The sequence below is a fragment of the Peromyscus leucopus genome, chromosome 2 (genome assembly GCF_004664715.2).
Source record: "Peromyscus leucopus breed LL Stock chromosome 2, UCI_PerLeu_2.1, whole genome shotgun sequence".
Lineage (NCBI taxonomy): Eukaryota > Metazoa > Chordata > Mammalia > Rodentia > Cricetidae > Peromyscus > Peromyscus leucopus.
The window spans coordinates 134,875,062-134,899,775 of record NC_051064.1 but is presented as its reverse complement, the minus strand read 5'-3'; the positions used below and the strand labels follow the sequence as shown (position 1 = coordinate 134,899,775).

The 24,714-nt window shown below is 55.4% G+C and overlaps 1 protein-coding gene across 2 annotated transcripts; it reads right to left on the bottom strand.

The window, feature by feature from the left end:
• Positions 1 to 463: 463 nt before the first annotated feature.
• Ubxn11 (UBX domain protein 11) lies at positions 464 to 23,623 on the bottom strand. Of its 2 annotated transcripts, none has more exons than XM_028888101.2 (15): positions 23,549 to 23,623; positions 19,113 to 19,216; positions 18,516 to 18,544; positions 17,975 to 18,073; positions 14,930 to 15,030; positions 14,482 to 14,536; positions 14,028 to 14,107; positions 10,945 to 11,071; positions 3,695 to 3,909; positions 3,384 to 3,461; positions 2,355 to 2,475; positions 2,140 to 2,243; positions 1,022 to 1,095; positions 796 to 936; positions 464 to 712 (listed from the first exon to the last, which is right to left on the bottom strand). In XM_028888101.2, the coding sequence occupies exons 2-15, from the start codon at positions 19,181 to 19,183 to the stop codon at positions 499 to 501; spliced, it is 1,509 nt and encodes a 502-aa protein (XP_028743934.1). In that variant the 5' UTR covers positions 19,184 to 19,216; positions 23,549 to 23,623; the 3' UTR covers positions 464 to 498. The 2 variants fall into 2 exon arrangements, with proteins under 2 accessions (XP_028743934.1, XP_037058946.1); XM_037203051.1 differs by lacking the exon at positions 23,549 to 23,623 and adding an exon at positions 20,271 to 20,306.
• Between the last annotated feature and the right edge of the window lie 1,091 nt (positions 23,624 to 24,714).

Sequence of the window (24,714 nt, the reverse complement as noted above, 5' to 3'; positions counted from 1 at the left end):
ATGTGGGTTCTGGTGTTGATCTGCCAGCCTGACAGTGGGTGGCTGCCCCAAGGACTGCCTCTGTGTTGGAGACAGATTCGGTGTGGGTGCCCTGGGAGGCGTACAGCTGCAGTTGTATCAGATTGAGAGCATGGGGAGGTGGGGGGTGGCAGTGGTTTTGTGCACAGAATGGAAAAAGTGTCTGCATGAACATGTGGATTTACGTGCATCCGGCTGTCTTCAGAGGCCTGACCCCACTGAGGCTCCCTTGCCCCAGGTGAGATGGAGAATTATCAGTCAACCCAGCTAGGGCTGGCCACTACCTCCACAGGATCTACTTAGCCCGACTTGGGAGAAAGAGGAACCTAGCGGACAAAGAGCCCGTGGCTACGCCCGCTGCGGAGGCTCCAGTTACAGGCCTGAGTGTCTGTACCGCCCCCTCCCTAGCCCAGCCTTCCTTCAAGTCAGTCCTGTCTAGAGAGCCTGGTGGAGCTCATGGTGTCGGGGGCGGCACTTTATTCAGGGAAGTGGGCCTGAACCAGGGTGGGAGCCGGAGCCGGAGCCAGAGCCAGAGCCAGTACCAAAGCTGGGGTTCACCAGCAGGGCTCTTGGAGGCCGTAACAGCAGTGTTGCATTGGGAACCAGGCCTGCGGCCTGCAGTGTGAGGGCATCATCCTGGTAGACCGTGGGTGGAAAGGTGCTGAAGATCTCAAAGGTGGCCTGGTCCATGTCCCTGGGTGTCCATCAGAGTGCATCAAGCGAGGCCATGGGGCCAGGGACTCCTCCCTGCGGCCCCCAGCGCTGCCCCGTACCCACCTGGCCTGTGCTAAGAGGGTGCGCACGTCGCCAACAGTGTCCTCAGGCCGCATCATCAACAGGAAGGCCTGCTCCCCATTCTCAGACTTGATGCGCAGCATGGAGAGCGGGGGCACCGGCATGTCGGGGGACTCCTGGCTCCTGCAGGTCCAGAGGCCCTCAGTGTGCCCCAGCCCCCAGGTCCTTGCCTCTCTGCCCTGCTCCCACCTCTCTGCCCCGCCCTCACCTCTGCCGCTCAGAAGCCAAGGCAGGTGTCTCCACTATGATCTCCTGGATCCGGGCAGGCATGGGGCAGCAGTTCTGGAAGGCAGCCAGGGGAAGTAGACAGAGCCCTGGGTCCCACCTACATCATTTCCTCCACCCTTAGAGAGGACTGGCTCGTTCCTGAGCAGGGGTGGATGAGACCCGTGAGCCAGAGAGCTGGGGTGTTCTGTGTAAAGGGAAGGGGCTGTGGGAGACGACGCCATCATTCTCCCAGTCCAATGTGGGAGACAAGCCCACCAGATGATGGCCAGGCTTGAGGACCTAAGCTAGCCTGGGCTCAGGGAAGACACCTGAGCTGAGTCTGAAGGATGAGTAGCAGTCATCTGAAATGGAAACAGGGCAGGGACACTCCCTACACAAAGATCCTGACCAACCGGAATCTGCAAGGAGGGGACATGGTGGGAACCTGCCAGCAGTTTGCAGCTCTTGAACCAAGGAACCAAGTCAGACAGAAGGAAGGGCAGGGTAGGGATGGGGCGGGCACTGACACAAAATGGACGTTCAGGGCTGGATAAGGACCTTGGCTTTCTCCAAGAATCCCCAGACAGTTCCAACAGAGAAGAACGCTGGGGGCACGTGGCTAGCAGGTGGGAAGGCCAGCACGGAAAGAGTGAGACTCTGCAGCCTAGACTAGAGTGGTGGGCTGCAGGGAGGAGCTGAGGGGAGGACCGCACAGACAGGACAACCCAGGAAAGAAGACGAGTCCGAGACACAGGCTTGGCACCCCTTTCTCAGAGGACACTTGGGGAGGAAGAACGAGTGAAGACAAGATAATGAACTCGAAGCATCTGAAAGGCCTGTGGGACAATTCCACAGCATCCACACCAAGCTCAAGGCCATGCCCTGGACTAGGGCTCATACCCCCAACCCCTCAGCTGTAGCCAACCCAGCTGCCCTGTGGGGTATAGCACAGAGTCCTCACCAGCTCCAGAAACATGATACAGTTCTGAGGGTGTCCTTGCCATCCTGGCCTTACTTGGGGGTCTATAGGCCTGAGCCTCCTGGCAAGACACTGTAGGCTGAGCCAGGGTTGGTGATAAAGTCCCCTGGAGAAAGCTGGGTAATTAGGGCAGGCCTCACCTGCAAGGTGTCCCTGATGGGGCCCCGGATGTCAATCACCTCGCCTTGTCGGATTACACACTTGGGAAGCCTGTTCAGAAATTTCTCAGCAGTCATCCTGGAGCCTGTAGGGAGGGCATTGGGAACCTTGGCCCAGGAGGGACAGGAAATGCTGGTAGAGGCCACCTGGAGCTTGCTCTGCCCAGCTCCCCAGCCACCCTTGGGGCCCGGCTTACCTGAAGTATCCTCCAACCTGTCCGAGTTCTTGCGCATTTTCTGCCGGCCCACCACTCGACCCTCGCCTGGGAACGAGCCCAGCCCATCCTCTGGGAAGACCTGATGGCGCAGGTCGCTTACCTGGCAGGAAAGAAGGGCCACAGAAGCAGGGACCCCCAACTCTTCAGCCCTGAAACCTGACCCCCACCCGTTTGCCCAGAGGCCTCCAGCACAATGGTCTAATACAAGAGAACCACAGTTCATGGTCCTACCACCTCGGGCCCTGTCATGCAAACACCTCTTTCTCATCCTAGTTGAGGCCTTAGTACTGACACCACCACCCCCAACACACACACTGGAAGCTGGCCACACAGGGATGGATGTCGGGGAGGGCAGAGCCCGGCTCCTGTCTGGTCTGCAGGGCAGACTCCTTCACTGCAGGTCCTCAGTTGCCCTGTCAAGGCCGTAGGTTCCAAGGCCATCTTCCTACGGAAATCTCAAAACCTCACACTGTCTTTTGGGTCATGGTGTGCCTCGCCGTGGAGCTAACCCACCTCCGGAGCCTGCTGCCTCCTGGTCCCCGTGATGACCACCTTCGTCTCTCTCGGCCCTGGCAACACGGGCTCACCTCCTGTCCTTGCAGCCCAGCCAGCACCACCTCCTTCCAGTGCTTGCAACTCCTGCCTGCCTTCCACCCCACCCGCGTGGGTTCAGAAGCCTCCGGGGGAAACTAGGCCCCCTGTGCATTACAGATTCCCCAGGAACCCCAGGGCGTCGAGATGCCCTGAGTGCGGGGGAGGTGTCAGAGCAGTGGTCCCGCCAACGCTGTACCTTCAAGATGCCGGCAGAGGGCACTGTCTGCTACTCGGCTTGAGAGAGCTACGGCCCCTCTTGCCATGACAGCCTCCTCACCCTGCTCCCTCGCCCTCCGGCAGGGCATCCGGACCGTCCGAGTGGATGACTTAGGATGGCCGGCCCCTGAGCCAGCTACCCCCGTTCTCTCCGAAGCCGCACAGGGAAGGAAGGGTGGGCTGGGAGCCACTGGTTACCTTAAAGGGGACTCCATCAGGGTACAGCCGCTGGAGCTCTGAGGGAAAGAAGCCATCCAGGATGTCCCGGAGGCAGCGCTGCGGGAGAGAGAACAGGCCCTGTAGCCAGGCTGTGCCATGCTACGTCAAACCAGCTACCTGTTGGCTGGCAAGCCCTAAGCATCGCATCATACTCTGGAGATATTGGGAACGCCAAGATTGGAGGGGTCGGGCCTGTGTACTCTGTGGAGGGCAAGCTAGTGCAGCGAGCTGGCTCCACCATCATCTCCAAGCAGGGGTGAGCAGGCATGGGCCCCAGAGCCCCATCCTACCTGTGTGGAGGGATCGTAGAAGGGCCGGAAGGGCCCGTCAAACATCATAATGCCATTCCGGTAGAGCTTTAGCGGGATGGGCTCTAGGGTACGGAACTGCGCCCCACCAGGCACTGGCTTCACTTGGGTCTCTCCCTCCACGACCAGCTCGCTCAGATCCTGTAGACTGGCCAGCAGTCTGTCAAAGTCCACCTCGGGGGGCGCCAAAGAATCTCCTGGCAGACAACAATAGATGCCTATGAGCCTCTGCGGCTCCTGTGTGCCCTGGCGGCTCTGGCTTCTGGGGGCGCCTCCCGTGCTGAGCAGAAGCCTCAGTTCCTAAAGGGGCCACCTGAAAGAAAAGGGTATCTGCACCAGATGACAACAGCAGCCATCTTTTCTTGGATACTCACTTTGAACTTTGTATTTGAGCCCTGGTCCAGGTAGCCTTGAACTATGTAGTGAGGGTGACCTTTGAACTCCTTCTGATCCTCCTGCCTCCACATCCCAAGTGCTGGGATTACATGAGTGTCATCACACCTAGCAGGGCACTTACTATCCATCATACCACTTCCTCCACTTGGGGATCCAACGCTGTAAGGGTTGCACTCCTTCCCATTCTCAGAGGGAAACTGAGGCCAGAGAGTTTAGTAGCTTTTTAGAAGTGCACAGCATTAAAAGCAAAAGCAAAGTTTGATACTAGACCTGTGCCTGGCACTGGGTTGGCAAACCTCCCAGCTCTGGATCAAAGCTTTCCGAGTTCAAATCCCAGCCCCTGCACTTCTTCCTGTGTGGCCATATCACAATGCCCGGGGCTAGAATGGGATGCCAATAGTGTTGGCCTCCCAGGGTGGCTATAAGGTGCCAAGGAAGTGAGGACTGACCTGGAACATCCTGAACTGTCCACGGTCGATTGCTAGTCACCAGCTCTACCTTGTACAAATGGTCCTCAGACCAACCCAAGGCTGGGAGGCAGGGGCTGTTTAATCTCCACTATACGCATGAGGAAACAATATCAGAAAAACCAAAAGTGACTCATCCCAGGCCACCTGGCAAGTTAGAGGACTTAGGACCCAACTGCATCATCAGGAGAGGGAGGGCAGGGGCAGGGCTGTTTGGATGTTGGGACAGCTGCTGGACAGGTCTAACTGTTTCAGGGTCGCACACTCTTGAGAATCTGCCAAGGCTCTGACTCCTCTGGAAACTGCTGCATATGACTCTACCCAGTTCTAGAGGGTGCGGATGGAATGACCAGGACAGCCACGAAAATGCCAGAAAAGGGTGGTGGGCAAGAGGAACACTGGCTGGGGCCCCGGCCCCCAGTTAGCTGCCCCTAGGGTGTAAACCTCCAGCACCCAGCTGACTGAGGGCTTTTTGAAAGCTGTTTCCACCAGGACAGCAGGGCTGCGGCAGGATGTGGGTCAGGGTGCTGGGGATTCGACTGCTCTCCCCGCAAGTGGAAGTCCAGGTGCATGGGGCTGTGTTTCCGGTTGTCTCTGCATCTGAGGAGCCGTGGGTCCTCTGTCAGCCTTCCCTTCTCCCTGGCAATGGCTACTCTGAAGGGCTATGGCTGCCCATCTCCGGGCTTGCCCAGTCTTTCCTGTTGTGTACGCAGCAGCCCAGTTTACAAGATGCTGGGAACTGAACCCACAGACTCATGAGTGTGAAACAAGCTTTCTAAACCCCCTGCCCCACAATGATATGACATTGTTTCCTTTACAATTAGTTTAAGAACAAGTTGAGAAACCTTAAAAAAAAAAAAAAAAAAAAAAAAAATCCCATAAGGCCAGCCCAGTACCTCTTCCTACAGTTTAGGGAAGTGGGGTCTGCCACACAATGGTGCCAATGCTGCTGTCCAAAACAAGTTACCTCAGCGCCAAGGACAGACATGGGATGGGCAGTGAGGCGAGGGGACAGACTGGAGTCCCTGGGATAATGCTAAGAAATATTGATGGCAGCCGGGCAGTGGTGGCGCACGCCTTTAATCCCAGCACTCGGGAGGCAAAGCCAGGCAGATCTCTGTGAGTTCGAGGCCAGCCTGGTCTAGAGAGCGAGTTCCCTGTCTCAGGAAAAGGGGGGGTGGGGAATAGGGAGGGAGACACAGAGGAAGGGAAGGAGGTAGGGAACTGGTCTACTTTCTGCCTAGAAAAGTAAAAGAACCCTGTCCTGGGGCAGGAAGAAGGCAGAGGAGGTAAGGCAGGGTGGACTGGGCCGCCACTGAGCGCAATGGACTGGGGGAGGGGGCTCCCAGGGAGAGGACTCACGGCCCCAGGAAAGACTGCGCAGAGGGTGAGGCAGGAGGAGGGTGGTGTGGCCAGCACAGGGCAGTGTCCGTCAGTGAGCACCGGCCTCACAGTTCAACAGAAGCCTTCGTCTGGAGAGGTGGTGGGCGCTCCCACACAAGGCAGCGCAGGTCTGGCTTAAGCCAAGGGAGGGACGTGTCCCTTTGTGGGATGGGCAGGAAAGAACCCTAACCTGGCCACAAGAGCAAGTCGGTGGACCTGACCATTAGTGACTCTTAGAGGGAGTGTTACCCTTCCCATTCTACAGATGAGGAGATTGGGCCTTGTGGGGTGTCATGCTCCAGGTCACGTAAGCCTTGCAGGGTGACTACATTCACCCTACGTGACTCATTCAGCTTTCAGTGGCCATGTAGGCGGCAGCTGCTTAGTGTTAGCTCTTGGGACACAGCTCCCTGAGCTCTTTCTAGGAAGGGCCATGGTGCTGGGGATCATCTTTGAGGCTTCATGTAACTTTGGGAGTTTGGTTGGGTCTTATGTGGCCCACACTATATAAAACTGAGGATGACCTTGAACTCCTGACCCTCCTGCTTCTTCCTCCCAAGTACTAGCCCAGCCTCTCTCCCCTTGCCACTTCCTGGCCCTGGAGGGCCACCCTGGCAGGACTGCTGCTTGTGAGCTCTGTAGTCTGGGGCAGGCCGGCTTCTCTGATCCTCGGCTTCCTCTTGTGTACAATGAGGACAGTAACTGTCCATGTCTTAGGAGGGTGGCTGCTGCCGTCCCTCCCAACTTACTCTGGGCTCCACCTCCTCCGAGAGTCTTGTTAGGAACCCGCAGCCCTCCTGCCCGGTTCCCACAGCCTCGGAGCCCGTTCCAGTCCCTGGCCTGTCACACTCTTGGCATTTTGTTTGTGATTATTTACCTTCCGACTGCTCTGGGCACTCTGAACATGGCTTACAGCACTGAACCCGAACCTGGCCCAGGCAAATGCCCTAGAAGCGTGTGCTGACCCACGTGTCCACCTGTCTGTCTGCCTGCCAGTGTGTCAGGAGCAGTGCCTGGTGGGCTCTGAGGGCGTCAACAACCCCCAGAGTCCCCGTGTGTCCTGCAGAGCCCACAGCAGGACCCCTGCGGGAATGAGTGGTGGCCCCCAAGGCCTGCTGGAAGGACAAGCTGTTGCTTTGGTCTGGAGACGTCCACCGCTCAGGCACGTGGCCCCAGTTCCCGACACCCTCACCGCACCCACAGCCTCCTACATCGGGAAGGCCATAGTGAGCACAGTCTGGCCACCTACTTGCATGCTCTCTTCTCAGAAGAGCCAAGCAGAGAGATGCTCTGAGACTCTGGGTGGCTCCAGAGCACACCCGCAACCAGGACACGTTTGTCCTGACGCCCGCAGCCCTCCCCCGACCCCTGCCAATGAGCCAGTGGACTGGCAATACCAGATACACCAGGCAACAGCCTTCCTGCACGGGCCCACGTCCTCTGGCCTGTACACCAGCTGTGCTGCGTGCTCCCAGCTGCTGTCACCAGTGAAGAGACAGTGGGCTCGGGCCCTGCTGTCTGCCCCCAGGACACCTAGCCTGAGCCTTTAAACCCTTCAGTCCAGCACAGGCCTTCCCGTGGGATGCCGGCTCATCTACCGTGGCCGCCCAGGTGTCGGGGGTGGCAGTGTGCTGGAGGGGCTAGGGTTTGAGACAGAAGCAGTGTAGGGAGAAGCACGTCTCCAAGGACAAATCAAACAGGCTGCCAGTGGCCTCTTGACCCAGGGATGTGAGAAGCACCAACCCAGACTCAGGGGCTTGGGGCCTGGGCGGAAGGCTAGGGGTGGATTTAGGGGCCTAGCAAGGAACAGACTGGCCGTGTGCATGAAGGGTGGGAGTGTGAAGAGGAGGAGGGTGGAGAGCACCAAACCACTGCTGTGCTCGACCCGAGGCCCAGCACCTGTTGTGTGTTGTGACCAGAGCAGGACTGTCCCCGAAGCGCTTGGCACTGAGACCCATGTGATGTTTGTATCCTGGGGAGAGGCTGGGAGTCCAAATACACATCGTGCCCTTTCCAGGCTTCCCCTCTATAAGCCCCCTTCCTGGAGAAACTGGCGACCTTCCTAAGGTAAAAGTTCTAGATCTAGAACATTCTAATCACCCGCTTTGGCCCCAAACTGATGCTCTAGCTCTCCTGTCCATTGGCAATCTATAAAAGTAATACCCAACAAAATAGGTGCCCAGAAATGAGGCAGCAAGAAGCCAGCGCTGGCAGCAGAGGACCCCAGGGACAGAGCTGGGCTAGTCTGAGACATGAGGGAGTTCCAATGAGGAAAAGCTTCTAGAAACGAAAGCATTCCCTCCCCTGGCAGGCAGAACTAGAGGCCCCTCCCACACTGAGAGGCAAAAACAAGAGAAAAGCACAGAGGGCTCCGGGCCTAGGCGCTCCAGGAGGGAAGATGGCGGCGGTCTGCACAGGTCGCTCTAGCTGGGGATCACGTGGCTTCACAGCCAAACTTGGAGCTGCACCAACAAAACAGAACATTGGACGATGCTTGTCAGGGGGAGGTTGTCAGGGTACGCGGAACAAGTAGAAGGCATGTTCCGAGACCAGCCATCTGCTGCGACCCCCTCCTAGAGGAAGCAGAAGACACCTTGGGGCCAGGATGCTCTCCAGGATGGGAGGGCCACAGGAAGCAGAACCCCACCTACCATGTGCACCAGGGGCAAGGCTAGGAAGCCTCAGTCTTCAGCATCCTCAGCACCCACAGCCACCTGCTGTGGACTCGGGTGCTAGAGAACTATGATCGGGGCACCATGCCCTGGGCTGCTTTGGTTTGACCCATAGATCTTGCCTAGCAAGGCCTCACACGACCTCCCATAGCCTGGGGCCACAGTGTTCCCAACATCTTCTCACAGCCATGTTCCAGGGCCATCTCTGACTCCTCCCCTCCACCAGTCCAAAAGGCCATAGGACCCATCTCCCAAATCTCTCTTCTGTCTCTTCTTGTCCTCCACACCAGCACCACCTCCCAGTGGGCTCAGCCTCCTCCATTCAGTGGTCTTCAGACACTCTACCTCAGTCTGCCCATCTATAAAATGAAATACCCTTTGGCCCATGCCAAGGCTGTTTGTTCAAAATGCTTTGAAAGTTGTAAAAGAGCTGGGCATGGTGGTGTGTGTGTACGCCTTTAATCCCAGCACTTGGAAGCAGAAGCAGGAGTATCTCTGTGAGTTTGAGGTCAGTCTGGTCTACATAGCAAGTTCCAAGACTGAGTTCCAGAACAGCCTGAGCTACCCAGTGAAGTCCTGTCTCAAAAATAAATAAATAAAGCCGGGCGGTGGTGGCGCACGCCTTTAATCCCAGCACTCGGGAGGCAGAGCCAGGCGGATCTCCGTGAGTTCGAGGCCAGCCTGGGCTACCAAGTGAGTCCCAGGAAAGGCGCAAAGCTACACAAGAGAAACCCTGTCTCAAAAAACAAAAATAAATAAATAAATAAATAAATAAATAAATAAATAAATAAATAAGAAAGCAGCAGAAGATATAAAAATGGACTGTAATAACCTTTAAACAAGGGCGTGTTGTGTCTTGAGATTTAAGGGGAGTAGGGTGAAGCCCAGGCCCAAATAGAGGGTAGGACCATGCTTGTAACATGTTTGGATCCCTGGAGCTGGAGTCACAGGTGGTTATGAGCTGCCCACTGTGGGTTACTGGGAACTGAACTCAGGTCCTCTGAGAGAGCAGCAAGCATCTTAACCCTTAGCCATCTCTCCAGGCCTACGTTTGTCTCTTGTAGGCCATGCTGTCCTCAGAACTACTACAAGCTGAGGACGTCTGTAACTCTGATCCTCCTGTCTCCACCCCCGGCTGCTGAGACTGAAAGTGTGCGTCACCACGCCTGGCTTACCAGGTGCTGGGAAAGAAACCCAGGGCTTTATGCACCGTGGGCAAACACCCTAGCAACTGAGCCACGCCCTCAGCCCTAGAATCTGGGGTTTTATCCAGAAAGACGCTTCTGACATCAACACTGTTATGTCTTCTAGACAGTCCCTTAGGGAGTGATGCTCTGGGTCCCAGGGCACTTGTTTCTGTCAAAGCTTGGGAAAGAGCGTGACATGCCCGGGCTCCAGATCTGACGCATGTGCTCTTTGTAAGTCCCCGAGGGTGAGAGGTGTGCCCCACTTGAGGCTCAGGGAGGGAAGTGGCTGGCCCACGCCATAAGCCACCCCTGAACAGGTGGTGGAGTAGAAATGGTGGTCTGAGCTAGAGTCTGCAGCCTAGGGAGGAAACTTCTCCACTCTGAAGAAAATGGGCCCCGTTTCAGAAACAGCTCTAACACCACCGAAATCGCCATGAAAATCTGTACCTAGCAATGCAGATTCCCAGGTCCCGACTCACACATGAACCTGCAGCAGGACCCTGCGAGGAGGCCGAGCCCTGGAAACTGGACAGGAGCTTCTAGTCAGAGGGCCTGCTCTTCCTCTTCTCTGACCCCCATGCCACCCCACCTCCCAACCAAACACAGTCTCTACATAGTCCAGGCTGGCCTTGAACTCTCAATCTTCCTGACCCAACCTTCCAAGTGCTGGGTTTACAGCTATGTGCCACTATGCCAGGTGGGGTTTTGTTCTGTTTGTTAAACAATGGCTTTGGGTGGCAGTGCTGCACGCCTTTAATCCCAGCACTCAGGAGGCAGAGGCAGGTGGATCTCTGAGTTCAAAGCCAGCCTGGTCTACAGAGCGAGTTTCAGGACAGCCAGGGCTGTCACACAGAGAAAGCCCGTCTTGAAAAGCCGCAACAAAGCACCAAATATCTAGTAAGTCTGGGGTTCTGTAGCCCTTGGCAAATGAGCAGGTAGACTGAGGTGAAACCAGCGAGAGAGACCTTGGCTTTTCTTTCCCTGGGTCAGGGACGAGGTGGGGTAACTCAGCACCCCCCACCCCCACCCCAATGCTGGGAGGCCAGGGCTTGAGACAAAGGGCCTCTGGAAGAGTGGCAGGCCATGGGGTGCTGCTGGGAGGGGCCAGAGCGGATGCTCAACTCTACCTGGCTTCCAGAACTTCTTGGCCTTCATCCAGTCCCACTCATCATTTTCAGAGTCTATCTTTTCCTCTGAGTCCTCTTGGTCCATGGGCTCACCCACCCACTGCAAGCCATAGTCACTGAGGAACCGCTGTGGGGCAGAAGAGCGAGATGTGGTGTGGCACCACCTGCCCAGTGTCCATGGAGGGCATTACCAGTCCAAACCCAGCCTGTCCTCAGCCCAGAGTGGCCTGGACAAAGGATGTGCTGGAGGCCCTGGCCACTTCCGGGCAGTGACCCTGGAAGCCCTTGACCCCCTAGAGCAGCAGGCTCCTTCTCTATGAGGGGGACATGACAGCAGCTGATTCACTGTGCTGGGTAAGACCATCATGCCAAGTACTTACTTAACACAGTACATGACTCAAGAACTCCGTAACCCTGGCCACCACAGCTCTGGGGACTGTGGGCCTGGCCTAAGTATGAGGAGGCGGCAGGGACATCTGCCCTGCAGGAGTGATCCTCCCTCTTCTTCCTGACGCCGACCGTGTGTGCGCACGGGTTCATGTCTGTGATTCCAGGTGTGTCAGGTGCACAAGCACATGTGCACTTGTGTGTGGAGGCCAGAGGACAAGCCGGTGGTATTCTTCCTCAAGCACTGTCCATCTTGGTGTTTTTCAGTCAGTGGGCTGGGCCTTGCCTGAATCCAAGGCTGGCTAATGAGCCCCAGAGATCCACCTGACTGTTTGCCCAGCTCTTGGATGACTAATCCATGAACCCATTCCTGGCTTCTTTCTTTCTTTTTTTAATGGGTTCCAGGGACAGAACAAAGGTGCCCATGCTTGCGAAGCAAACACGTCACCGACTGAACCCTCTCCCCAGCCCAGGAGGAGTCACCTATATTTTGTTTGTTTGTTTGTTTTTGGGGGGCGGGTGCTGTTTCCAAACAGGGTCTCTGTGTAGCCCTGGCTTTCCTGGAACTCACTCTGCAGACCAGGCTGGTCTCAGAGATCTGTCTGCCTCTGCCTCCCGCGGGCTGGCACTGAAGGCGTGGGCCCGGCTAGAGAGGTTTACACTTGTGTCTCTCTTCTCTCCCCTCTCGGCCAGCTCCTCTGCCCCACAGCTCACAGGCCTGTCTGTGTGTGGTGCAGCCACCGCTGCTCCTTTCAACACAGCTGGTTTTCCTCACTGCATGTAGGGCTGCTTCTCGACCATTTCTACCCCACACGCCCGCAAGGTTCCAGTGCCCAGCCCCGACCACACCCTCTCTTTTAGGGCTCTTGTCCACTCCTACATAAGGAGGACAGAACCCAAATCCACACCCAGTGTGGCTCTCACTCTGAGCCTGAGTCCCACTCACAACTAGGCCGATGTCCAAGGAGCACCAAAATCCACTCATGCCAATGGCCCTGCGCCCCACCCTGCCCCAGAGCTCTCCCCACCCCAGCAAGCAGCGCCCCCTACCTACCAACCTCCACGCCCCGCTCCTCTGTGGCTGCCACATTAAAGGCTCAGTGCCACCTCCCCAGGAGCCCAACCACCCTCGGCACCCGTCTCCTGCTCTCCTCCGAGGCCAGGCCGCCACGGCTTCTCCTCCCCGGGTGTCCCACACAGAGGGTGTTGTCAGCTTCCCTGAAACCTTCGGCTCAGTTCCTACTCCCTGCTGTTGCCATTCTGTCGTCCCACACAGCTCATTTCCCTCCTCCACATACATGGCCGCTGCTCTACCATTCCACTCCACACACCTGGGAGGGTCCCAGCCCCCACCCCGCCCACTCTCTCCTTTCTGGCCCGTGTCCCCCCCCCCCACTCCCTCCAGACAGAGCCCACGGTGAGGCCCCTTTGGCCTGACGGCTCTCATTCTCCCTCTCCTACGACCTCCACCACAGCCAGACACGTGACGGGCAGAGCCTTCTAGCTCTTTGCCCAGACCTCCCAAGTCCTACCCCCCTTTCCAGATCTGCTTGAGTGGGTCCTCCCCAACTTGTCTCTCGTCACCCGATTCATTATCCCCTGCACGCTCATCCTTCTGTCTAGTCACATCTCTGCTTCTGTAGACTGTCAGCCTCATGCATGTGGGGACCTTGCCTTTCGTACAGACGACACACGCCTAATGGCTGACAGTGTCAAACAGGAAGGCTCCTGTAGGTCGGCTCAAGTAATGAATCAATAAACATGGGAGGGTGCTTGGGCCAGGGGTACACTGGGCTGTGAGCCTGTGGCCTTGCCCCACGGGCTGCCACATTCCCAGAAGGTAGTTCAGGCACAGCAGTCACCCACAGGCCCAGATGTGAACAGGCCTGCACGGGGCAGGATGCTGCCTCTGCTATTATGGGCTGGGGCTTTGGAAGGCCTTCTGCTTGGAGACAGAGACACTCCCGAGAGGACTCGGGAGTGGACCTGCAGAGGACGGAGGCACTGACTGCACTGAGCAGGCAAGGGTACTGGACCCTTCGGGGCGCCCAGTGCCTGCCAACTCAAGCCCTGCAGCTTGACCACAATTCTGAGTGAAGCAAAGTGACGGGGTGACCAAATCGACGGTAAAGAAGTGACGCCACTGTCAGGGACCACCTAGCACTAGGTGCGGGGAGAGCCGTGCACCCCTCAGCGTTTCCGATCCCACAGAGGAAAGCAAAGGATGAAGAGCCTGTCCTGGTCACGGGGCAGAGAGGGTTTCAAGGAAATGAGTGAAAACTTCTCTCAGGAGAAGGTGGGAGGGAGATGATGGTCCATGCAGAGAGCAGCGTGGGCCAGGGTCCTAAGATGGGAAAGGGTTCATCAAAGAACAGAGGAAGGTGAAGAGGTCGGAGCAGAGCGGTTCTGTGAGGAGAGAAGAGGCTAGCCACAAAGGCACAGTGCTGAACAGAACCAAGTGGAGAATTAGGGATGTGCTGAGTAAGAGGGGGGGCCTGCTCAGAGTTCGATTCAGCCCAAGAAGAATAGTGCACCATGGTGCAGACACCGGCCCTGGCTCTAAACTCTGGGTCAGCCCAAGCAGGGAAACAGGCAGGGCCATGGAGGATGACAAGGGCTCTACTGCAAATCCTTGCAGGCAGCTGAGGGCAGGGAAAGCGGCCTGGCCACCCACTCCACCGACCTTGACCTCTCACCTCCATCTCGCCAACCTGCCGCTGCAGCTGAATGCACTGCGTCTCCAGCTCCTCTTGCCTCTGCAGGGTTGCGTTGCCTCCTGGGGAAGAAGTGGGTGAGCGACTCCGCTGCCACCTTGGGGCTCGGCCCTAAGGTCTTCTGGGGACCCTGAGAACTGCCCCTGGGCCGGTCTCTCTGACCTCTCTCCTAACCCTGGCATGGGGGTGGGGGTTGCCTGAACTGACTTTTAAGAGCCAACCATCCCTTCTTCGGTAGGAGTGAAGCTCCTCCAGGCTCTGGACAGTGCAGTCTGGGTGTAAGGCACCGGGTAAAGGGTTCTTGTCTCTCTGGTCTCAGCTGTGCGAACCCCACCACGAGTCTGCCTGATGCTCTTGGAGCCTTGATTCCCAAAGCGACTGTCCAAGCTCCCAGAATCCCCGGGCCCGAGCAGGTACCTGACCAAGGTCTTCTTACCCTGGTTCTGCTGGAGGGTCTGCACCAACTCCTCCAGAGCCAGGATCTTCTGGTCCTGAAGCAGTGAGACTCAGGGTGAGTCCTGGTGGGTCCCAGAGCCCCACAGGGTAGTAACGAGGTAAGCGTTAGCCCTTCCCATGGGACAGGCCACACCTCTTGCCTGTGTGTGAGCATCAACCTGTCCCTATCAACCTCCGGTACAGCCCCTGCTCCTGAGCCTCAGCTAACCCCCACCTCTCTGAGTCACATTAGTGAAGAAAGGCACAGCCCATGTCTTGGGCCCAGTGTCCAGCTCGCCACCTCTGCTCAGCAGACTGCTAACTACCCAGCCTACATTCCATTAGACTCCCTGCCCTCTGGATCATTCCCAGGTCATCGCTTGCCATCAAAACAGACCATTCAATTCGAGCAACAGTCCTTCCTGCCTGCTTCCTGCCTCGGGTCCTACCTTGGACAGTATCTCATCAGTCTGGGCCTTCAATTGGTGCTCCAGCTCCCGCAGTTTCCTGGCCATGGAGCTCATCATCTCCGAGTCATGGAATACAGGGACTGCCAAGTAGACAAAGTTTCTAGTGCCCAGGCCTGGAGCTGAGGCTGACCTGGGAAGGGCCGGAAAGGGAGAGGGCCGCACGAACAGACACAGCAGTACCGACAGCAGCTAATACGGCTGTGATAGGGGCGCTTCACACAGAGCAGCTCGTGAGGTCCTCACAGCGGGCCATGAGGTCAGTGGGCTACTTTGTAAAGCTGGGCGGGGGGCGGCAACTTGTTCCAAGTGTGCATCAGTGGTGCAACACACAGGCCACATCACGTGTGTGTGTGTGTGTGTGTGTGTGTGTGTGTGTGTGTGTGTACATGGTTACATACTCCCATGCACACACATGCAGAGGCAAAGGAGGATGTGGGTGTCTTCCTTTATTGATCTCTACCTCTTTTTTTTTTTTTTGGTGCGGGGGGTGGGGGGGTGGGGGAGTGTTGAACCTAAGGCCATATGCATGCTAGGCAAATAGGCAAATGCCTAACCTAAAGATTGCTGCTTGGGGCAGGCTGGCTGGCCAAAACACTCCCACAGTCCACCTGTCTCTCACCTCTGTAACCTGGTGGGGTTACAGGCATACATGGCCATGACAGGCTTTTATATGGATGCTGGGGACTTGAACTCAGGGCCTCTCGCATTCACAGCAAGTACTTTTACACACTCACCATCTCCTTGCCATCAAGCTTGGTGGCCTGAGTTGGATTTCTAGGATCCACAGGATAGAAGGAAAAGAATGAGGTGTTCTTTGACACATACATACTCAGCCTTGTGTGTGAACACAGGAACACACACACACACACACTAAATTAATTAATTAATTAATTAGCACCCAAACACCCAGAAGAGGGAGGGGATCTCTGTGAGTTGAAGGCCAGCCTGGTCTACAGAGTAAATTCTAGGACAGCAGGGGCACACAGTGAAATTCTTTTTCAAAACAGAAAATAAAAAAAGTTAATGTCGCTGTTTTAAGGATCTAAACAGGCATAAATATTACTGCAGGGTTTGTTGAAGCCTCTCAGGTCCCAGGTCAGGAGAAAACCTAAGAGATGTTTGGAACTACTGAGGAGTCCAGAGTGTAAAAGAGATGGATGTTAGGAGGATTAACAGTCATGCTCAGAGGTGCAGCAAGAACACTGTGAGTATGTGTTTCCTTATTACTAGGAGATGCAGGAGTACTAAAGGAGCTGGGCAGGAAGGTCAGGACCTCTGCAATTCACCTCTAACTTGCTCATCCAAGAGATGCCCTTGTATGTCTCTCTAGGGACAGGCAGAGGGAAGGTGACGATGGCGAGATCTCAGTCGCTATGAAAGGGGAGACACTGTACTCCTACCTGAGCTTTCCTGTACACTGGAACATGTTCAAAATAAAGCTTGGGAGCCAGGCTGGTGATGTGCCACTTTCATTCCAACCCAGGAGGAGCAGGAGTTCAAGGTCACCCATGGCCACAGAGAGAGTTTGAGGCCGACCTAATCTACATGAGACTGTGCCAAACCTCACCCTCTCAAAAACAAAACCCAACACCACAAGCCCCCTTCGTCCCACAGACACTAACTCCCCTAACTACATGGGAAGAAGGAACTGCAGCCGGTCATGAGACCACACCGGATGCCAGGATGGTTCAGGAGAAAGATGGGGAAACCTGAACTCTGTCTTACCGTTATTTCTAGTCCCTGAATTACCTCGAGTTGCCTCCTTAGGGCTTCTTAGCCCGAGGGATAACATCCCCCTAGTGCAGGTGCCACTGAGTGAAGGCTCTCTGGACCTTGGAGCCAGGAGCATCTTAAGGCACCCAAGTGGAAACTCTGGAGCTGTCCGCATGAAGAGCACGGCTGTCTCACTGGAGCCATGTGGGTGAAGGGAGGGTCTGCGCAAATGCAATGTCCACAGTGGGAAGTGGGGGGGAAAGGGGGCACCGAGAGCAGGTAAGGAGAAAGACCCTAGGAGCAACGGCGGGCGGACGGAGGCGCCATCAACAATCTGGCCAGCACAGTCTGCTCTGAAAAGGAAGCCGTGGGGGCAGGGGAGGCGGCTGCTGGGCAGGAGAGGAAGGTCCTGCTGGAGACCTTGGTGGGGACACGCACCAGCCGGATGTGGCAGGGAGGAGCGGAGAAAGGATGTACAGTTCCTCTGAGGGAGGAAGGCGGCAGCCGCATGGGCCACTACTGTCGCCAGCTAGGGTAGGGGACCCTGTCTGTGATTAAGTCACTAGGGACTCAGCTCGGCAAGTCCTGGCTTTTCCTTCTCCTCTGACCCTGCCAATGTCAAACGGAGGGAGTCTGGCCTAAGGGCACCTCCTGCTGCCCTTCAGAGTGCTGGCCACTGCTCTGAGTACCCTGTATGATAGCTGGGGACCCCCCCACCAAGCAGCGTCTCCCCAGATCCTTATAACATGCCCAGCCCACTGCTCTCCTTCCCCGGGGGACAAGGAAGCAAGATGCTAAAGCTGCTTAAGCTGTCCCGGCTGGTGGAAAGTTCTAGCGTCAATGACAACCTCCCGTCCCTGTTTGGCCCCTCTCCCCCACCCCACCCCACTGCAGGCAACTCCACGCAGGTCTGTGCAGACACAAAGTCAGGCGGTCCGCCTGCTGTGGAACTCTCAGCCCATCTGGACCGTGCTGAGGAGGAAACGGATGGCCAGAGGCTGAGCTCCCCTTCCGACCCTTCGCTGTCTCTGCACCTGAACTGCAGACCCGCAGACATCATGCTTGCTGGAGACTGGAGAGCTGCTGGGCACAGCCTGGCCTGGGGCTTGGCCAGCTCCCCAGCCTGTGGCTTCAGGTTAAATCCTGTCCTGGGTGGGTCTGAGGACACAGGCATCGTGGCAGCTAGCCCGAAGTAGGAGCAGTGTCTCACCCAGCAGGCAGGGTAGGCTCACAGGGCCTTACCCCATCTCGAGAGCCGCTCCTGCTGCTATGAGCAAGGGGGACCCACAGCCCTTAGCCCTCTGCGCTCACCTTGCCTACCCACAGGGGCACCAATGCCGCCATAGCAGGAAGGGACAGAGATCTTTTCTTCCGAGTCCTGTCCATCATTCAGCATGTCCACCTCATCTTCTGCAGACAGGAACGCCCAGGTCACTGCTCTGGGGCCACAACCCAGAAAGCACTCTGGCCCTGGGCCCTGGCCAAGACGAAACAGCTTATATACTGGCCCCCGAGGGTGTACGGTCAGGTCAGTGATGAGGCCAGGGCTCCAGGGAGGGAAGGCTATAAGATAAAGGCTGAGGTCCACATCTCTGGTCTTCCCATAGTTTCGAGGTACCCATACCCATCTCACATTAGGCAGAAGAGTTCTATGATAGTGTGGGCATCTCTGCTGAGGAGCAGGGCAAGGGAGTGGCCCAGACCTCTGAGCACAGGGTAGAGAGCTGAAGAGTCAGGGGCAGGCCAGATGGCCAGTCCCACAGGACCTCGCATGCTCTTTGCCCAGCTGCCCAGTTGGAAAGAGAGACAGACTGGTGGGAGGACAGGGGCGCAGGGCAAAGAACACACTCACCATCTCCGTAGACTCTTATCCCTCGCCTCCTGGGGACCCAGGCAGGAAGAAGGAACAAATACAAATTAAGCCTCTTGGAATGCCACCAAGGGAAGGTTCCAGGCCCCATGCAAGGCTAAAAGAGATGGAGGTTAAGCCTCTGTCTCCTGCAGATACCCCCCACCACCACCGCCAAGCTATCCTTAGCCAGGGTGAGCCGAGGGACACACTGTACAGTGCTGAACTGCTCCCGACAGAGACAGAAAGGAAGAAAGAGAAGAAAAAGAAAACGTTTTTCAAGAGGATTGCTACAAGACCTAAGGCCCTGGCATTAAGAGCCCAGCACAGAGGCTGGCTAGTGCTGCAGAGCTAGTGAGTGAACGAACAGTGAGTGACAGGCACCCTCACAGGGCCATGCCTTACGGAAAGCACCATCCAATCTTTGGTCAGCACAAAGCAGAGTTCCCGGAAGGATAAAGAGAAGGAAGGTGGACACAAAGCCACTAACGGCTCCCTGTATTCCCCTAGACACCAGGAGTCACTCTCCTCTGGTGAGGGACGGGTCCAGGAAGAGACAGGGCAGGCGCACAAGGACCTAGAGGCCAGCTGGCTCCTTACCCAGGATTCACAGGCTCCGACTCCAGGGGCACCTTCCGTGTCTTGCTGAGAGAGGCCAGAGGTGAGCTCATAGCTCTAGTCTCGAGGCTAGCTGTCAGGGACTCCTGAGAGGAAAGAAGGAAGTCAGTTCTTGGGGACAGAGGAGACCCAGGGCTTCAGATGAGGAGGGAGCAGCAGCTTTTCCTGAAGAGGAGCACTGTCCAGAGAGAAGCGGCCCCCACTCCTCCAGTGTGGGCTGAGTTTCCTGACATCTGTTGGCTCCTCTGAGCAGCTGATTCTCTGTTCTGAACATGGAAACCCTTGCCGGGGGGTGGGGGGGTGGGGTGGGGGGGGTGCAGGGCCTGCAACTTCCCCAAGCTTAGAGTGTGGGCATAGACAAGAGGCTGGCACTCTTATGGATCCATCACTGAGATGGTTGGCATAAAGCCCTGGTCTGTCTTGTCCACCTGCCAGAACCCAGGTGCCAGCCGCATCATCTCAGAAGCAGAGTGGGCAACCCACAGGCAGGATTCATTGAAGACACGGTCATGTACCACGGAGGTCAAGACCTGGGCCCTTCACCATGTTCTCTGCTCACAGTGTTAAGTGGTACCTTATTTCCTCCTCTGTAAAATGTGCATGGTATCAGCACCTACCAGGCAGGTGACCGGGGGTGGGGGTAGGGGGTGGACACAGACTCAAAGTCCCAAAGCATTCTGCCCAGTGCCAAGCTCAAAGGCAGGCACCTGCCAGCTGAGCTGTGGCTGTGTGGGGCCATTGTTATTCACACACACACACACACACACACACACACACACACACACACACACACGCGGGACTAACACTCGAAAATGTTGATTCCGTTCTTTCTCTCCCTCACCTTCTTTCTGGAGTCTGGGACTCATGCCCCACCCTTTCTTCAGAAGCAGCCTCTCTCGAGGCCTGGGACCAGAGTTCCCTCACCCACCATCCAGGCTCCTCACCATATCCCTGCATTGCTCTGTGGGTCTGGGCTCCCTCATGATGTGTGTATGTAGCTAAATAGGACCGCCCTTAGTGGCTTCTTTCATTGATGCCCACAAGCAACAACGACACGCCACACCCCTGAACAAAGCCCCCCAAGGGCTCCTTACACCCTTGAATTGGAAAAACTCAAAAGCTGGGCTTGGTGGTGCATACCTTTAATCCCAGCTCTTGGAGAGGCAGATCTCTGTGTGTTCCAGGCCAGCCAGGGTTACATAGTGAGATGCTATCTAAAAAAAAAAAAAAAAAAAAAGGCAAGGTCGAGGAGGAGGAAAATAAAATTCCCATGGTGATCTGGCCCTGTCTGCCTCCTCATCTTATCCCCCAACCACCCCTGCACCGAAGACAGCTGAGCCATGCCTTGAGCACAGAGCTGGCCACTAGCCTCCTCTCCTGGGAGCCAAACTCTTCTACTTTTGGAGGTGAGCCCAGCCTTGAAGGCCGAGCCACCTCTCCAGCCCTGCCTCCTCTGCTGGAATGGCCTCCTCCTCCGAACTAGACCCTTCCTCTGGCCAAGCTAACCCCTCCATTTCCCTTCTATGGCTATAATTTAGCTTTTCATTTGGAAATTCAGGTGGGCAGACATGGCAGCAGAAGCCTTCACTCCCAGAGTCTCTTGCCAACCCCACCCCCGTTGTTTTAAAATAGGTTCTAGAGATCAAAGTCAGGTCCCTGAGCCTTCAAAGCAAGTGCTTCACCAACTAACCTGTCTCCCCAGCCCCTTGGTGTTACTTTGAGACAACATTCCACTGTATAATCCAGGCTGGCTAGAAGTCACAGAGATCCTCCTGCCTCTGCCTCCTGGGTGCTGAGATTACAGACATGAGTCACCAAAAGACCCTGTAAAGTCAAGTTTAGTGGTGCACATCTGTGATCCAGCAATGGGAAGGCTGAATTCAAGGTTAGCATGGGCTATAGAGCAAGTACCAGGACAGTCAGAGGCACATGACAAGACCAGCTAAAAAACAAATGAAGGGCTGGGCGGCAGCGGTGGCACACGCTTTTAATCCCAGCACTTGGGAGGCAGAGACAGGCAGATCTCTGTAAGTTCAGGGCCAGCCTGGGCTATGGTCTCCAGAGAGTTCCAGGACAGCTAGGGCTATTACCCAGAAAAACACTGTCTCAAAAAAAACCTGTACACTGCCAGGCGGTTGTGGCGCACAACTTTAATCCCAGCACTCAGGAGGCAGAGGCAGGCGGATCTCTGTGAGTTCAAGGCCAGCCTGGGCTACCAAGTGAGTTCCAGGAAAGGTGCAAAGCTACACAGAGAAACCCTGTCTCGAAAAAACAACAACAAAAAAAAAACCTGTACACTTTAATAGCTTACCCTCATTTATCTTCCAGTTCCCCCCACTTCTCCCAGCCAACCCTAGATGGCTACTAATAGATCTGCCCATTCTGGATAGTTCCTATAAATGGAGCACTAAAATGCCTAGAATTTATACAATGAAGGGTGATGGATAGACTAGGTGAATTGTTATCTGTAAATTTTTATAGAAAAAACAGACTCCCCAAATCAAACCCAACAATGTGCCACAAAACCAGCTCCTCCATCTTCCCTCTCATTTATAGGACCTCATCTCCAATCCCATTGTTTTTCTCTCCCTTTTATTCTCTCTTCATCTGGTCAACTACGAAACTCTTCAGATTAGACTGTGCAATGTCTCTCACAGTGGGTTCTTTTCTCCCACACCTCTCAGGACCCTCTGAATGCGATGCTATTACACTGCCCTGTTTTTAGTTTTACTCTCATTCAGTCTGGTGGTGTCCTTTGAGCCCTGGGCCCCGAGGATAGAGTAACGCCTTCAGCAGTCTGGGAGTAGTTTGTCCTGGGCAGGACTGTGCCTTTTCCCCTGGGCCAAAGACATTTTGTTCTTGCTGTTTCAGGACTTGGAGTTGAAATGCTAACAAGTGCTCTACCACTGAGCAATAACCTCAGTCCTTTTTATTTTTTCAATTTATTTATTATTCTTTTATATACATTGGTGTTTTGCCTGCATGTATGTCTGTGTGAGGGTGTCAGATCTTGGAGTTACAGTCAGTTGTTAGCTGCCATGTGGGTGTTGGGAATTGAACTCAGGACCTCTGGAAGAGCAGCCAGTGCTCTTAACCGCTGAACCATCTCTCCAGCCCTTAAACTTATTTTTAATGATTTATTTATTTGTATTTTATCTGCATTGGTGTTTTACCTGCATGTGTATCTGTGTGAGGGTATCAAGATCCCCTGGAACTGGAGTTACAGACAGTTGTAAGCTGCCATGTGGGTGCTGGGAATTGAACCGGAGTCCTCTGGAAGGGCAGCCAGAGCTCTTAACCTCTGAGTTTTTAATTGATTCACTTTTTCAGGACGGGAGAGTGAACCCAGAGTCTTACACATGCTATAACAAGTGCTGTACGCTGAGCTATAGCTAGGTCTTTTTTGTTGTTGTTGTTGTTTTAATGAAATTAAGTCTTGGGCTTGAAAATGGCTCAGAGGTTAGGAGCAATCGCTGCTCTTGAAGAGAACCTACGTTTGGTTCCCAGGAACCACATGGCAGCTCACACCCCTGCTGTAACTCTAGTTCCAGGGAATCTGATGCCTTTCCTCTGTCCTCTGACAGCAGGCATGCACGTGTTGCACATACACACATGCAGACACTCACATATACATACAAAATTATATATAAAGAAAAAGAAAAGTCTTTGCCAGGATGGCCTTGAACTGACTCTAAAGTCCAGGCTGACTTTGAACATGTCCTGTTCCAGCCTCCTGAGTAGACAGGCCTGCAGACCACCAGGCCCAGCCTTCTATTTTGTTTAGTTATTTGTTTTTTTGTTTTTGTTTTTGTTTTGTTTTAGAGACAGCCTCATTCTGTAGACCAGGCTGGCCTCCAAACTCAAGAGATCCTCTCCTGCCTCTGCTGGGATTAAAGGCGTGCGCAGCCAAACCTGGCCTTGCTTTATTTTTTAAAATTTAAGGCAAGGTCTCGCTGAATCACCCTAATTGGTCAGGGACTCGTTATGTCACCCAGATTGGGTTTCCTACTCGCAGTCCTTCTGCCTCAGCCCGCCACAACGGATGAAGGCTGTAAAGGTATGGTTGTCGCCTCCGGTGAGGGTTACAAACGTGTCCTGTGCCTCTCCATCGTGAGGACTGAACTCAGTGCTGCCCTAGGCGATCATCCCTTCGACACACGTGGGCTCTGGGACTGCCGGGCGGCTGCGCGCCGACCTCCTAACCCCTTGCAGGACGCGCTTGCAGAAGGAAGCTACCGTGCCCAAGCCCCGCCCCGGGAGCCCGCTGTCTGCTCCGCCTCCACGCGCGGACACAGAAGCGGGGTCCCCACCGCCCTCCTGCGGCGAGCCACGCAGGCCTCGGGTCCTCGGAGTCGGGGAGAGGGCTCCGGCCTGCGGGAAGACTTGGCGGGGCAGAAAGGCCTGGAGCCGAGACTCACCAGGGGCCCAGCGAGCCTTCCCGCGGCGCCGCCATCTTGTTGTCTCGCGGTTTCCCAGGCGACCAGGACCCGAGCACTCCTCATTGGCTAACTCCGAGAGGCTGGCTGACGAATCAGCGGGCGACGAAGGCGGGTGCAGCCGACTGTGCCCGAATACTACCGAACCACGGTGCAGAGGAGCTGCTCAGGAGACTTCAGGTCCCAGAATGCACCGCTCTGCGGGGTCAGAGGTCGGAGAGGTTTCTTAAGGCCTAGTTTTGCGTTCAGGTCTCTGGATCTGAAGGTGTGACGCCGGACACTGTCCATGTGGGGCTAAATGAACCTTGGGAGAATAACGTTTCCTTCGCGTCTCCATCTGATCATGCAAAGATGAATTGGACTGATGCAGGTTGCTTAATAAATATTTAAATCTCAGTTTCTCCTCTAATTTATGGACTAGAGGATGCCCTAAAGGAAAGTTCTAATTCTAGTTCCTGTGTGGAAGAATTGGGAAACATAGCCCACTCCCAGTTTGTAAATAATTTCCACTCCCCTGAGCCTCACAGCTAGACAGCTCAGCGGATAAAGGAGCTTGCCGCCAAGCCTGACGATCTGAGTTCGATCACTGGGCACACACGGCAGGAGGCAGCGACTCTGGGGGTAGTCTTCTGACGTCCACACAGACACTACCCACGTACACACACAAAATAAGTCACTAAAGCGGGGCGGTGGTGGCGCCCATCTCTAATCCCAGCACAGAAGCAGGCGGAGCTCTGTGAGGTCAAGGCCAACCTGGTCTACAGAGTGAGACAGCCAGGGCTACATACACAGCCAAACCCCGTCTCAAAAAAAAAAAGTGCGAAATAAATATTAAATAAGAAATAAAATTAGACTGTTAATATTCTGATCCGCCCCTTGGCACCGTGCTGCATCCTGACATAAAAACCTCATTTTAAGGAAAAACGCTCCCTTTCCTCTCGCTCTTCGCTCTCCTTCTTTGCTGCGATGAGGTGCGCACACCTCCGCCTTTCCTCTCCTCTCTTCTCTTCCTCTGTCTCCTTTCTGTCCCTTTCTCTCTCTATTATAATAAACTCTTTCCCCGCAGATGCAGACCTCGGCTGTGAATAACACCGCCGTCTCTGCCACGCCTGCATGGTGTGTGTCTTGCCTATCGCCCACCTCCGCAT

Bases quoted from the DNA above. Each gene is read 5' to 3' on its own strand.
- Ubxn11 (XM_028888101.2), bottom strand. From the start codon at position 19,183: ATGAGCTCACCTCTGGCCTCTCTCAGCAAGACACGGAAGGTGCCCCTG. The intron at 3,910-10,944 runs GTAGAGTTGAGC...GTTGTCTGCCAG, and splicing joins CAAGAAGTTCTGGAAGCCAG to GAGATTCTTTGGCGCCCCCC. The intron at 3,462-3,694 runs GTAGGATGGGGC...TCTCTCCCGCAG, and splicing joins TCTACGATCCCTCCACACAG to CGCTGCCTCCGGGACATCCT.